Consider the following 12441-nt stretch of genomic DNA (forward strand, 5'->3'; position numbering starts at 1 on the left):
TTATTTCTGCTCCAGAACCTCTGGATGGTTGGTCCTATAACGGAGGTAATCTTCTAGTAACACGCCCATGATCCTACTTTGTTTCCCAACATGAAATTGGCTTTGAACATGAGACTGCAGGGGTATGGGAGTTACACGTTTCATGGCATGTTAACTAAGCCAATGTAAACAAATGGTTGCTCTGCTCTTACACACAGACACACATTCACACACTCTCTCCCTATCCCGTGAACTAAGGAAAGAAAGGATGGAGAATGTTTGTGGAAAAAATGAAGGCATAGAAACACCCACTCAGATATACTGAGGGCAAATCCACCAGTTAATGTAAGCCCTCAGAAGTGTCCATGCATGGCCGTGTGTCCATGTTCATGTGTGTACAGTACAATCTATCTACTGCCTCAAAGCCTGTCTGTTTTCATTGGTCCGGAAATCAAACTGAAACATATAATGAACCTTTGTTACGGCAGTGTGTGCTTTTCCTCTTCAGTAAAGGGTCTGTTTGCACACTTTTCCATTCTCCTCTCCCGCTATGACTGGGCACTATTTGGACAGCTGGCAGGAGACTGTGCTTACCATGTTCACTACGCAACTGTGTGGACACCCAGGGCTGGCACCCCCCCCCCCCTCTCCCTGCCCACCCATGGCCCCACCTCACCACTGACCCCAAGCATACCAGGCATGACACTAAGCAAGTGTCTCTCTGAAACTTTCTGCCTGTCTGCAGCCATGGAGTGGACCGGGAACAAAGTTTAAATAGAGACACTAATTAACTTCACCGCAAGCCTACTGTTGTGTGTGAGTAAAATATTGTAAGCAGTTTCACACATACTGGGCATGGTTTCACAACATTTTTGCAAAAGACACGATCACTCTGCATTACAGACCACCTGGCAGACAGACAGAGAAACAGACGGACGGACGGACGGACTGCAGCGCCTGCATACCCTGGGATGAGTTCAGAAAAGGTGCAATGTACTGAATGTTGCAGAGATAAAACGCTGACATGACTCCTTACTTTACTTGTCAGAGAGACATTCCAGTCATTGTGAACACTTCACAACATTGTGCAATACTGAACACGGACCTGGATACTGACATAAGCACAAGCAGCCGGCCACAGATGGTAAACACTCAGTTGAAACAATGTGCAAGTTGGGACCTTACGATAACAATAAGGTGTAACAAATGAAAATGTCCCCCATGTGAGACATGTGTCTCATGGATCCTTCTGTATGACATAATAGGAATGATTGGCTCTCTTTGAATAATCATCTGCCAAATGAGAGCTGTGAGGACAGGATGGAGGGAAAGAGAGATGGGGGGGAAAGATAGATAAGGGTATCTAGTGAAACTGCTACACTCTTAGTAAAAAAGGTGCTATGTAGAACCTATTTGCTGTCCCCATAGGATAACCCTTTGAAGAATGCTTTTTGGTTCCAGGTAGAACCCTTGTGGGTTCCATGTAGAACCTTTTCCACAGAGGGTTCTACCCAAAAGGGTTTTACCTGTAACTAAAAAGGGTTTTACCTGTAACTAAAAAGGGTTGTATCTATAACCAAAAGGGTTCTCCTATGGGGACAGCCGGAAACTCCTTTTTCAAAGTGTACACAGCAACTTGAAAACTTAGACTGGTTGAGTTGATTCAAACCAAATATTTTGGTTTTCCCTCCGTCATTACAAAGTTTGTCTGTGGTTTTCATGATTTTTCGCTCTCCAGTCATTGGTTTACATATTTGTTCAAAAACATGCTAACATTCTCCTCATACTGTACTTTATTTATACAAACATTATTTATTATTACAAGTTCGCAATGTTCACCAACAGGCTATATATCCCATTCACCATCATGGCAAAGTATGTCGAAAATGGGCATGCATAACATCTTACCTCGTTAGCCGCCCAAATAGAACTTCAGACTCTGGGTTAAAAAAAAATGCAGACAGTTCTCTGTTACAACCCCTCCTCTCCTAAAAACACCCTTCAAGTACACACCAGTGAGTTGCTACCTCACAAACCTGACTGTTTGTGTAGTCAGTCAGTGTAATGGGACAACCTTTATCGCCAAGTCCCTGTGTCTCCCGTCTGCTCTGGGACAGCCCCCCTTCCCCCACCCCCCCTCATCCCCCAGGCATCAACAGCAGTTCAGCACACAAAAGGGTTCTGTTCTCTTATTTTTATGTCGTCCAGCCCAGAAAACCAGAAGTTCCTTAGTCAAAGAACCGCTTTTTGAAAATAATCCCTCCCTTTCCTTCTCCCTGTCTACCAGAAGCCCCCAGAACAGAAGCGTGATTGAAGGGAGGAGCCAACCCATACACACAGATGCTACACACATCCATCCCTACAGACCCCCTGGATGCTCTGACTCCCTCTTCCCCTCCAAAAATAGGTTGATATTTAGTTTACACAATGATGGTTATTGTGTGGCACTCTCTCTACTGGACTGGACCCACTGACCCCAGGCTAAAGCGAGGCCAAGGGCCCAAGGCAGCTGGGCTATAAAGATACTCCATAAGGGTAGGTCTTCTCTTGGGTTTCCCTTTAGACTCCAATATCTAAACAACTGAAGCTGTATTTGGACTTGAATGTCAACTCCTCTGATGTTGTGGCACACTGGCTGGATGAGGGGCACCAGCAGCTGAGGGAGAAGAGTTGGAGAAGAGCTGCAGAGCAGCTTAGAGTGTTCACTGTTCAGTGCAAGAGCATCATACTTTATGTGCCATCTGATAAAGTTATTACGGTAGCATAATAACATTTGTAATATGCCATCTTCTCTCCACTATGAGTCTTTGTGACTCATATTGTTACAGGGGTTGTTTGTGTATATGTGTGGGTCTGCAGTACAGTCCCCCTCCCTCGATTTAAAGCCAGTGAGTCACAGATGGAGATCAAGTGTGTGTGTGTGTGTGTGTGTGTGTGTGTGTGTGTGTGTGTGTGTGTGTGTGTGTGTGTGTGTGTGTGTGTGTGTGTGTGTGTGTGTGTGTGTGTGTGTGTGTGTGTGTGTGTGTGTGTGTGTGCATAATTGTGTGTGTGTTCTCTCTGTATTCCCCTTCCCTTAATAGAAAGTCTAAAGATGCGGATGTGTGTGTGTCTGTGTTTGAATGTGTGTGCACGTGTTTATGTGTGTGTGGATGTGCACGCGTGTGTGGATGTGCACGTGTTTGTGTGTGTGTGTGTGTGTGTGTGTGTTCTCTGTGCAACCTCCGTCCCTTCCTCCACAGAAGGCCAGTGTGTCTCAAAAGGGTGGGACAGGCAGCGGAGGGAACAGAGACAGCTTGTTCCAGTGGTGAGGTCAGCGCTGCGCCATGACACACTTCCTGTGTAGCCCTCCTCACTGTTTTAACCTCTGGTGGTCAGCCACACTGCTGCTGTCGCTGGCTAGGGTCCTCTCCTCTCACATTCCCAATCCTGATCCTGTTGTTCAGGGGCCGTATTCATATCTCTCAGAGTAGCACTGCTGATATAGGATCAAGTCCCCCCTTTCCATTGTATTCTTATTCATTTTGATCTAAAATGCAAAACTGATCCTAGATAGGTAATCCTACGATGAGACTTGGGCTGGTTCTACTGTGTCTCTGCTCCTTTCTCCCTCAGAGTCTGAATCACAACACTGCTGCTGGAGTGGGCCCTATCTATCAACTGATAAATTACATGCTCAGGTCACTGCAGTACACAGCAGCGCCAGTCTATTAGCAGTAACACGGTTATCACTGCCAAAGGAAAGATTGGACAATGTTATCGTGTTACCTATCCACTGTGGTTTCCCTCATGTTATTGTGTTCAGACCGCAGGGAAGAAACTTTTGACATGGGAATATGATATTGGAGGAGATTGATTGGATGATACATAAAGCACACATCCACGTCTCCCCCTCACACACACACACATTGTACACAACACATGCAAGAAAGCACACACACACTACCTGGTTTACCATCACCACCTGGTTATTAAAATTGACATTTGTCATTAAGTTCACACACCCGCAAACACACACAGTCTTGCATTTCTAACCAATTTAGGACTCCTCACATTTACATACCTTTTTAGGACCAACACACACACACACACTTTCACACACACACACACACACACACACACACACACACACACACACACACACACACACACACACACACACACACACACACCTCTAAGGAGATCAAAATAGACTTTCACAAAATCATAATAATGGTAAAGGATTGGGAAATTGCTATGACGCAGTAATAAACACAGAACACATTTGGGATGGAGAGGCGGGAGGGGAGGGGTGCGCATGGAGTCATATGATCCTTTAACCACTTTCCTTTAAGGCTTTCTGTATCAGACCTGCAAGAATAGTGCACAATTAGCCTGCTATGACATCGGATTATACTGTAATTGGGCAAATAGACTCCACTAAGGCGAGGGTATTCATCTCATAGTAAAACCACAATATTAGTACTCTAGAATTTCAAATGAGTATAGTTTACCAGAGGATGATTACCCTGTGGAAGAGTCTGGAATATCTCATTCAGTCGGACAGATAACCCTGTCCGATTGTGCTGCTGTGTAACTTTCGACTAGTGGGGTGTACTGTCAAAGAACAAGCGAGTTTGGAAAGATGACTAATCCACTAATCTAACCGTGCAAAAACATTTACAGAAAAAGATCATTGTTTATAAAGAAAAAAAGCTAACAGCACTGGAACATTTGACAAGAGACTATAGCTATTGATGTCAGCATGACAACATTTTGAGGGAGATGGCAAGCGCAGCGTGCGCAAATTAATGGGATGAATACTGTTAAAGAGGATGCTTGCACAGTCCCCCACACCCCAATGTAACACTTTGATTCCCTCACGAATTTGCTTTATTTGATTGACCATAAGTAGTACTATGTAATACTAGTCCTACAATAAAAATACATTTCAATAATAATTACTTTTCCATTATTTTCTTACCTTATTCATTTCTTTTTCCTTTAAATCTACGCCTCGAGGCATAGGTCCGAGTTAGACTTTTTAGTTCAAAAGTTCTCTTACATCCCCAAAAAGTCCTCAAAACATAGTTTGCAACTAAAGGTTACCTTGTTTCTGTTAGTCTCCCTCTGCTCTGTCGCTGTGGGTGGAGCCATTAAAGGAAAGGCTATTGTGGAATTGAATGACTGGAATTCCACTCTGTGATTGGTCAGATCTGGGAGGGGAGAGTGAAGAAATTTCCCCAGGATTGGTCAGGATTGGGAATTAGATATGTCATTTCTGGGGGCAAGTCAAAATGGTCCTAACATTGCATGTTAACCATCATTAATTTTCTAAACTGTTATGGTTGTTTTGGTATAATTGTGGTAAGACAATTATAGATCCAAACTTGTAAATACTCTCCAGACACAATCCCGCCAAAAAGGCACCTTGTGTGGTTATGTAGCCCTCTCTGACTCTCTCTCTCTCTCTCTCTCCTCTCTCTCACACACAGGCACGGACACACACACTTTTTAATGCATGCACACAGGTTGCAAGATTAGACATTGGCATAATAAAAGGTGAGCCAAACTCGTGTCATGTTACCAATAGCACAAGAGCTACACCACGTGGGGGGAAGAGAGAGGTGCAACAAGTAGTGTGCAAGTGCGTCAGTTCTGTGGCGTAGCACATTTTCACACAATCCAGAGGTGGTCTTGTGAGTTCCGAATCAACTCCTAGCCCCTATTCCCCAGCCACATCTGTCCATCTGAGAGGATGGGATAGATGGAAGCATTATGTCGATATTTCTACCCAGTCAACTAGAAGCCAAGATGAAACTATTAAATGCCATAATGCTCAAGAGAATAGTCAAAAATACCAATAATCTGTGACCTTGACAGGATTTAGGACTATTCATAAATAGGAGAGTAAACACATTCTTAGAAACATGACTATAATGAATGAGTATATCTGTGTCTGGGACCTACGTTTATCTAACCACTACATCATTGGAGTGTAACTCACAGGAATCCCAGAACAACACATAGGGTAATTCAGTCCAGCCGTAAAAAAGGCCTAAGCGCCATGGAATTTCCGGCTCATGTGAAAACGGAGGGACCGGGGACGTTTATTTGTCTGTAGCTTTTTTCTATTGGAGAGGAGTGGAGGAGAGGGGGAGGGAGGGGCAGGAAGGCCACAGGAGAGTTTAACAAAATACAGGGGTACTTCCTCGAGTTGACAAGATGCTTGGAGTCTGGGACTTGGAGAGGAGGGTAGGGTTGGGGGATAGATGAGGGATGGGGATTTGATTACAGCTGTTGAATTGGCCCTAGAACAAATTTTACTGTCACATTCTCAAATACACATAGACATGGATGGACAACAGGTTGATGTTTATTGTCATGAGTCTTGTCCTGGAGGCAGAACTGAGAGATTTCCCCTTAGATAGCAGCTGCAAAACTGTAAACATTCATGAAAACAAAAATATGTTAGGGATAGGCATTTGGGTTAGCACCGTGGTTAAGGTTAGGGTTAGGTTTCAAATCAGATTTTATGACTTGCAAGCTGCAACCACTCTGCAGAGCTGCCTCTCGAGGAAGATTCATGATGAAAAACGCTAACCTGCGGATGGACATGTCTAGTTATTTACAAAGAAAGATATATGGACAGAGACAACTACAATAGAGAGGGGGGAGCAACAGCGTTTGAACCTCAAATAGGGGGTCGGATAAGCCAGTGTCGAGATCAAATCAGGCAGAACTGCCTCCCATCATTACAACTTTAACTGTGCAGAGATACTGAGAAACTGAGTCCGAGTGAGCCTGACTGATCCTCATCGGTACTGAACATATAGAATGATATCTCATCAGTAAAATACTGCTTTTAGCTTAAGTTCACTAAATACAAAGGATATAACACTTTGGGGAATAGGGGAAATGCATGGAGCAACATGGAGGTAAAGGAAAAAGGTTTTGAGAGTGGGAACATTGGCCAAGAGGAAATGGGGTGGGGGAAAGGGGAGTGAAGGGGGAGCTGTATTGCTTGAGGAATGATTGTGTAAGACAGCGCTAAGCCAAAGGTTGATATGGTACAGCTGTAGAGAGAGAGAGAGAGACTATGAATACATACGCACGAGAGTAAACAAAGCTAGGGTCTCTTTGGGGTTGTATTTATCTTGGTAATATTTACATTCATTTTCCACGAGCGTAATACAATGCTGAATCATATCCCACTTACTTTATGTGCCCTCCCTACTCTCCCTGCCAAATTCCAGCTCATTCCCAAAACATTTCCTACTCTTTCAAAAAACACTCTTTTGCATACAATATTATCTTCAGAGGTTCTGTTATTTAAATGGGTGGGTCTGGGATTTATTGGGGTGGCAGGTTTTTGGAAAAAGGAAAGGCTTTACATTTCCTTTTCCCATTTCTCTACTTTCATCTCATACTCTGCCCCACACACACAAACATTCCTCAAGTACTGGTGACAGTTTTGTTCTAAACCAGAGGAGTCAAGTCTAGTCAAAGCTTCCCTGGGGTTTGACTAAAGTTTGACCACAGATAACAGGAAGTGAGTGAGTTTCCATATGAGTGAGTTTGTGGTTATGTGTGCCAGTGGAACAGTGTGTTTATGTGTATTTGTGTCTGAGTGAGCATTATGGGTCGTAGAGGCTATTTTTACCCTTGATCCGCCACTGCTCTTTTCTGTGTTGGGTGTGTAGAAAATGCCTGTGGAATATGGTCGCTGTAAGGCAGTGCCAGTTTAAAGCGTTGTTGGTTCTTTTAGGAATTCAAACTATTTTCTTTTGACCTTTGAAGGGATGAGTAATCTGAGCCTGCAGAACCGCTGTGTGTTACATCTGTAACAGGTGGAAAAAGAGGAACATCTAGTCATCTATTCCAATCGAGTCACTACAGTGTTATTGTACTCTATCTTCACATTCAAGAGATGGAGAGCTGCCCAGCTCTGGCTTAGGGTGAGGGGATCATAAGCCAATATCACAATGTTCTCTGGTGATCAAGATAGGCTTTGAAAGAGTGAGTACCATATCACGATAGATTCAATCGCCAAGCAGAAATTACACCTCTGGCTTTGATCCCTGTTGTGCATTTGGCTACAGCAAATTGTGTTTTTCTTTTGCTTGCCAAGTAATTGAATACTATAAGCCATTAATGGAGCTTCTCTATGATAACACAGCCAGCCCACTCATAGGATGTACTGTAGCCAGCAGTATAAGAAAGCTGTGACGCATCATGACTCATAGCACATAACCTGTGAGGCTTAAAAACAATCACCAGTATAACCACCACCTTGCCTTTGGCACCCAATAAAAAGCATTGCCATTCTAGCAACAGGAAAACAGGCATCGGCCAGAAGGACACTGTTGTGAAGTGTATTTATTAAGAAGTCAATGATATCTCTTCCATACTTATCTGTTCATGGCGCATTTTTGACATTCACAGCTGCAGCCAAACCAGTCAAAATTAAATCAATTCCTCAGAGGCCACCAATACTGTACATCAGCTCTGTGATAAGTAAATAATCATTTAAATGAATAGCTTGAGAGCATGAAAAGAGGATGATCCATTCTGACTGCAGACTCCAGTTCCCACACCCATACTGACGGTCAGCTGGATGCAATAGACTGACGTCGTCCAGGGGGCTAAGCATTCCCACGCTCCACAGCATGTGCTGTAACCATGGAGACTTACAATAACACTCATGTACCCAAACAGGGTTCCAATTATACACAGACTCTTGGGGGTGCCCGACGTCTCTTTCTTTGACAATTTCCATTCTGATGAGGGGGCCATGATTTTTTATGGAGGTAGCCATCCCTCCATAGCCCCGTGTAATTCAAACCCTGCACCCAAACTTGGGCACAGACACCACACAACTCAAAGAAACAAGCACGCTAATATACACAGACCAAACACATGCACTCAAATGTATGAGTATATCATGCATGATGTGCAAGGTTTCCTAAAATATAGCTCTTTTGTATTGGACCAGCTGTGGCCCCATTCATAACCCTAGACAAGCCCACCCAGACACTCACCTTGGTCAGCTTCATCTTGACGCTGTTGGACCTCTCTGGACCTCGGCGCTTCAGTGACCCTCTCACCAAGGGCACAGGCTCTGCTTCCTCCCCACAGCAAGGCTCCGCACTCAGGGCGCAACCCATATAGAGATGTGGGCCCTGGTGCTCTCTTTCTCTCCTGTCCTCTCTTTCCCTGTCCCCCGCTCCCTATACTCTACCAGACACTGTTTTCCTGCGTACTTTCAGGCAGCTGTTTTTGTCGGTGGACGCGAGGCCCTTCCCCTTTTCCTGGCTCCCATTCAGCCTCACGCACACTCGCCCAGGGCCAGAGGATATATGTTCTCTCCCTCCTCTCCTTCTGTCTCACACAGACATATGCATCCCCCCATTTCAAATACTCACATATAGACATACAGTACATATATGGTCTCTCTCCTTCGTTCCCTCTCTCCCAGGCACAAATTGTTACCCTCTCTCTTTCCCTCTAACTAACTCTCTTCTCTCATACGCATATACAATACCTCTCTGTTTCTCCCTCCCTCTCTCGCTCTGAAACCGTCTCTGTTTCCTGCTCACACATACACAGTCATTTTGCCAGACATTGCATGTATTGTCTAGAAATGGGTTCACAAAGCAACAAAACCACAATAGTTGCAGTTTGGATGCTCTATAAGACACGGACCTCTTAGCGTGGAGGCAGTCTCCTCTCCCTATGCTACTTACAAACGTGGAACTTGCAACATCAATTCCAAATACTTCCAGCAGAGTTGAAGTGGTCAGAAGTGCTGCTATGGCCATCCATCTACTCTAAACCTCTATCATTTTGTCTAGAGTAGACAAAGTTAACTTACTTTTACCCATTCTCACACTTTGCTACTGCTCCCAAAAGAGGCCCTTTATACTAGAGTGAGAATAACAGTATTATTCTTGCTTTGTTTTTTTCCTCTGTCTTTTCGGTGTTCTTTGTTTATCCTGTTCAGAGTGTTTTGGCTGCTGCATGTGAACTCGCAGGACTTGGAGACCGTACCCCTTAAAAGGAAAATTCTTGATGTGCCTCCAAACCCTGTCTCTCACTCCCTTACTCCACCCCCCTTTTCCTCTCTCTCTCTTTCCCCTCCTACCTCGGTAGACTGAAAACAGCAGTAGGCCAGGCTATGTCTTGTTGTTGTAAATGTGTTGCTCCCTCTAGACGGCCCTTGCAGGTATTCACCCCCAACTCTCTCTCTTCCCCTCCAGTTGTGTCTGTTTCCAGATCCCCGTTTGTGTTTACAACTGAATCCTGCTTTAACCACAGTACAATTAACTCCTTTTAATCAGCTTACAGCCCATATCCTGTGTGGAGCAGACTGATCACAGGGAGAGGGTTTGGATGAAGCTGAGGATCTGTAGCTGGGCTTCCAGACAGTACTGGTTATCAAAGCATACCAGATACAGTGACACATATAACCATACTGAAAAAACACTCACCGTGGGTTTCTATACATTGAAAAATATGACAGAGGAGAGTAAGGACAGACAGAGAGATCATAGAGACCAAATATGGGATGAGAGAAACCCTGAGAGACAAAGTGCGAGGAGAGCGAGAAAGATAGTCACGACCAGAATTATTGTCACACTTCATAAAGATGAGCAAAAAAGACCATATGAGCTACATAATACAAATACTGAGCTATAGTATATTGTATGCAAAAAAAGGGGGCAATTCTATTATTTTATACTAATACAATTGCTCAATATTTGTATTTATTTAAAGGTAATAATAAACAATCTATAAAAGATAGGTGTCAAAATGATTGACACCCCTATTTAAAAAAAATACTTTCCATGATATCTGCGCCTATGGACTGCCCTCTTCAATTCAAACCATAGATTTTCAATGGAGATTGAGAAGGCCATTGCAAAATTTGTACAATAAATTCATGTCAATTTGTTTCCTTATGTCTACTTCTATGCTCCTTTTCAAATTTCAAATGTTGCAAATCAACATCACAGATTTCTGTGATAAAGATTTATTATACTACAATGTACATATATGATATATTAATAAACACTATATTTTACACCGGTTGTCTTTGTGCATTGTTTCAGCGATGTAAATGAATGAGCCACATTCTCAAAGCTAGTATTTTTCAAATGATTATCGGTGTTAAGGGGCACCCTCCTTTAGCCTACCACTTTTTTGTGTCTTTCTACATCCAAACACACATTAGCATGAACTCAAATAGAACATAGTTGTCTGCATATGGTAAACCTACATTTTTTGCCGTTTGACCAAGGACAGATTTGCGCCAAGTGTGGGCATAATCCATAAACAGGAAAGAACAAAACATGGGCCATATCACAGACCACAAGACAAAAAGGGAAAGTAACCAAAATGAAGTGCTGTATATTCAAGTAGAATATGTGGGACTTACCAACATCTTCCCTTTAGGGAGGTTGCTCCTGGTAAAAGGCTAAGTGAAAGCTGGCTATATTTAAAGGGATAGTTCACCCAAATTACAAAATGTACATCATGTCCAAATCATCCTAAAGTATCTAAAGATCGTGTAACTCATTGACGTTACATATACAGTAGATGATTTGGAAATGAAGTGCAAAAATGCTAATATACCAAAGGTACCATTGACTTGTGCCACAAAATCCTAAAAAGTCAAACCAACAAAGCATGGACTGCTTACAGGGTAAGGAAAGCAATACATCATTTGGGTAAACTATCCCTCTAGTGTCTAGGAGTTAGCAAGCCAGGAAGTAAAGGACCAAATATCAATCAATCCTCATGTTAGGATTGGGAATTGTTGTCAGTAGGTAACTTGGGAATTTTTTTTAATATGTTATTTCCCCCGATACAAAGGCCAGATATGAAACGTAGTAGTGTCAAAAGGTTGTAGTTATGGAAAATGGAGGAAACGGGTACCGAACAAGCGATGTGATGGAAATGTGCCAAATAGGAACCATCTTCATGATATTGAGGATACTATTAAGAGTAAAAAAATGTTTTAACAATGTATGCGAATGACAAATAATAGGCGGTTAGGTAGGAAATTGAATAGATTCACATTCAAAAGTGACCAATAAAAGTTGCTTTTGGGAAGAAAGTTCAACTGTGACTCCTCAAAGCTGTGGTGAGCGTATTACCTTGTAAAATTCCTTTAATTCAACCTTGAATTCAGATCTGAGGCAATGTTCCACACATTTCCCATTACTGACCCCCCTTAACCTTGACTGAACACAGCCAGGGGCTTTGTCTCTCCCTCCCAGGATAGGACATCTAGACTTCCCCTGGGGGCGGAGGCGCCTGCATTGGTATCCAGGAATAGACCATATGGGAGACAAGCAGGAAAAGATGCTGGGAAAATGTCAAGAGTTTAACAGTGACTCGGAGCACATGCAGCTGGACCGGCTTCAGGCTACAGTACACTCCTCAGACACACTGGGTCCTGTTCCCTGCTCTCTCCCCCCTCAA

The 12441-nt window shown here is 43.3% G+C and overlaps 1 protein-coding gene across 3 annotated transcripts in view; it reads right to left on the minus strand.

The window, feature by feature from the left end:
• The window catches only part of LOC139542119 (tensin-2-like), a 49573-nt gene extending 39563 nt beyond the window's left edge, over nt 1-10010 (minus strand). Inside the window, exon 1 of one of the 3 annotated variants that reach the window (XM_071347178.1) lies at nt 8997-10010. In XM_071347178.1, the coding sequence (XP_071203279.1) occupies nt 8997-9122 (126 nt within the window). In that variant the 5' untranslated portion in view covers nt 9123-10010. Of the gene's footprint in view, nt 1-4939; nt 5081-8996 lie in introns of those variants that run through there. The other 2 variants (XM_071347177.1, XM_071347179.1) reach the window with 2 other exon arrangements.
• Between the last annotated feature and the right edge of the window lie 2431 nt (nt 10011-12441).

Source organism: Salvelinus alpinus, chromosome 17 (genome assembly GCF_045679555.1).
Source record: "Salvelinus alpinus chromosome 17, SLU_Salpinus.1, whole genome shotgun sequence".
NCBI lineage: Eukaryota > Metazoa > Chordata > Actinopteri > Salmoniformes > Salmonidae > Salvelinus > Salvelinus alpinus.